Below are 2,905 nucleotides of genomic sequence, written 5' to 3' on the forward strand. Positions count from 1 at the left end.
TAAAATTCGTCATATAACATATACGTCTTGATTGTTCTGTCTTATATTTAATCTCTTTTAAACATTTATATACTTAGGAACTAGGAATATTATGTTTAATTTTGTTCAACGTGTAAGGGAATGGGTATTAGACAGAGTATTCGAATTACCCATTTAGATATTTAACCAAATTAATGAAAATTGTTCAATTTTTTTTTCCAAATTTTTCAAATCCTTTTTAAGATTCATTAAAATTTTCTAAAATTTTCTAAATTATTTGTATATTCGTCTTGAAATTGATTATTACTAAAATATATATATCGTAAAGTCGATCTTTATCCAAATTATTGAGATTCATATATTGAATTTAACTACTCAATTTCCAAAAATGTACTATTATCCAAAACTAATGTTTTCATATATGAAATCTGAACTATTTTTAAGAATTTGAAATATTTCTTATATTTTTAAAAATGATATTTTAGTCCTTAATTAATAAATAAACACTCAGAAAACAAAAATAAAATGATTTGATTATTTAATTCTAACAAGTATTAATCAACAACTAAAGCTAAGCTCTACACATTTTAATTTATTTGTTTAGACTTAGATAGATGATTAATTTAATATTTAATTTTTGAAATTAATTTAATTATTTTAGATAATCATCCATTTAAGAACAATATTATTTTAGACAAAAAGAAAGGTCTACCTTAATTCATTTTAGATAATCATCTATTTAAGGCTTACTAATTGTTAAAGTAAAAAAAAAAAAGTATTTGGGGTGAATGTCGAAAATTCATAAGAATATAGTGACGCCACATTATATATTTATATCACTCGTTCCTTACATCCTCTTCCTTCGTCGATTCTTCTTCAGTAAGATCTCCTCGCTTCCGTGCTTACTCCATTTCCAGGAATTATCGCAGTCTCCTTTGCTCTATGAAACCCTAAGTCTTCGCAGGTCAGTTTCTCTTCTTCTCCATCCTAATCATCCTCACGTTTCGTTTCTTCGTTTTCAACATCTGATTTTGTTGCTTGAAGTCGTCTTCACGCTTCCTCTTAATTTCATTGATTATCTTTCCTACATGCTGGGTGGAGATTGTGTTTCCGCTTGTTTCGGATGTGAAATTCGTGCTTTTAGCTTCGTTTGTGCTCAAGAATCTTGGATAGTTTTCTAGGAAATTCTGATTTCGAGATCTGAATCTGCGGAATGTTGACCTTAGTTTTAGTTTATCTTCTATTTCCTAGTATCGATTCTCAAATTTCGGCTTAGTTACTGAAAATTTTGAGTCTGTTCTGGATTTTGGTCCCTGGATTTGATATATCTTGCATTGCGCTCAATTTGAGTGTTGTGAAACAGTGAAAGTATCTGAGTCTAATGTTACGTTGATCTCATTCATGTGCTACACATTGACCTAAATGTCCTTTGATTGGTTGTATAGATATTCTAGAATCATCCAGTTAATAGGATTATCTTGCTGAGTTTGCAGATTCTTGATATCGCGTGTTAAAATGGATGGAGTTAGAGGCGACACTGATTCAATGGCATCACCTGTACAACGACGTGCGAATGAGGCGTGGAGGCTGTATCAGTATTACTTAGACAAAACCACGCCTCACGCAGTTAATAGGTGGATCGGGACGCTTGTGATGGCAGGGATATACTTTTTGAGGGTTTACTACGTTCAAGGGTTCTATATCATTACTTACGCGCTGGGGATTTACGTTCTGAACCTGCTGATTGGGTTTTTGTCACCACTGGTCGATCCCGAGCTTGATGATACTTCTGATGGTCCGATGTTACCTACAAAAGGTTCAGATGAGTTCAAGCCATTCATCCGTCGACTTCCAGAGTTTAAGTTCTGGTAATTTTGACAATACACTCTCTGTGCTAATATCTGATGTGCTTTAATGACTTGTGAAGCTTGTTAAATATGCTATTGTGTCACTATGGTCTGTCCTATTTCTCTCGTTGTAATGGATTTTCCAGTTTAACATTTAAGAACGATGAAACCATATGTGAGGCAGATAGAGTATGTTTGCATAAGACCATAGTAAAACAGTGCCTTTAGCTTAGGGAAATTGATGTTGGATCTGTTTATGGTATATGGAGACGAGTCTCTGTGAGAAATGTCGGTTATATTCTGTTCTTTTTCACTATTTGCTTCGATGGATTTTCCAATTGAAGATAAAGAATGATGAGGCTTGTAGAGTATGTTTGCATAAGCAGTGCCTATTAGCTTAAGGAAATTGATGTTGAATCTGTTTTTACTATATGGAGACGAGTCTCAAAGTGACTTCATTCAGAATCTATGTTAAATCTTGTGAGGATATCGGTTTATATTCTTCATGTTCCATATGTGGTATCTCACTGTATATCCTTTTTTATGATTTGCCAGGTACTCCATGACTAAGGCTTTCTTCATAGCGTTTGTGATGACATTCTTTTCTTTCTTCGACATCCCTGTCTTTTGGCCAATACTTCTCTGCTATTGGATCGCTCTGTTTGCACTGACGATGAGGCGCCAAATCTCACACATGATCAGTACAAATACATTCCTTCAGTCTGAAAACAGTAAGTTGCGCATGCTCATGCTCATGAAACTAATCCAAATCTCATTCAGAAACATTACTGAGTTTTCGTGTTCTCAAAACAGAAATATGGAGGGAAGAAGGCTTCTGGTAGCAGCTCTCGCGGAGACTGAAGCATAGAAAGGTTTCTGGTTTTGTGATTTGTCCATATATCTCAGTCCAAAGAAACTGTTTTGCGGCTCCTAAGAGTAGATCATACCTTAGAATAGATCTCTCCGGTATCGAGAATGCTTGTCATTCAGATTTATTTTTATGTAGAGGAAAGCATCATTACTCTGATTACTATATCCTAAAGTAGTGTTAAGGTCGTAGCATTAGTATTTGTGATATC

The 2,905-nt window shown here is 33.9% G+C and overlaps 1 protein-coding gene across 1 annotated transcript; it reads left to right on the top strand.

The window, feature by feature from the left end:
* Positions 1–805: 805 nt before the first annotated feature.
* Positions 806–2,694, top strand: LOC18025899 (protein RER1A). The gene is made up of 3 exons (XM_024160454.1): positions 806–943; positions 1,473–1,847; positions 2,382–2,694. Exons 2-3 carry the CDS (start codon positions 1,495–1,497, stop codon positions 2,692–2,694), a joined length of 666 nt encoding a protein of 221 aa, XP_024016222.1. The 5' UTR covers positions 806–943; positions 1,473–1,494.
* The last annotated feature ends 211 nt before the right edge of the window (positions 2,695–2,905 follow it).

The sequence above is a fragment of the Eutrema salsugineum genome, unplaced genomic scaffold, assembly GCF_000478725.1.
Source record: "Eutrema salsugineum unplaced genomic scaffold, Eutsalg1_0 scaffold_11, whole genome shotgun sequence".
Taxonomy (NCBI): domain Eukaryota; kingdom Viridiplantae; phylum Streptophyta; class Magnoliopsida; order Brassicales; family Brassicaceae; genus Eutrema; species Eutrema salsugineum.

Excerpts from the sequence above, each read along its gene's own strand:
- LOC18025899 (XM_024160454.1), top strand. The coding sequence starts at position 1,495 with ATGGATGGAGTTAGAGGCGACACTGATTCAATGGCATCACCTGTACAA. Across the intron at positions 1,848-2,381 it reads CTTCCAGAGTTTAAGTTCTG|GTACTCCATGACTAAGGCTT; the intron begins GTAATTTTGACA and ends ATGATTTGCCAG.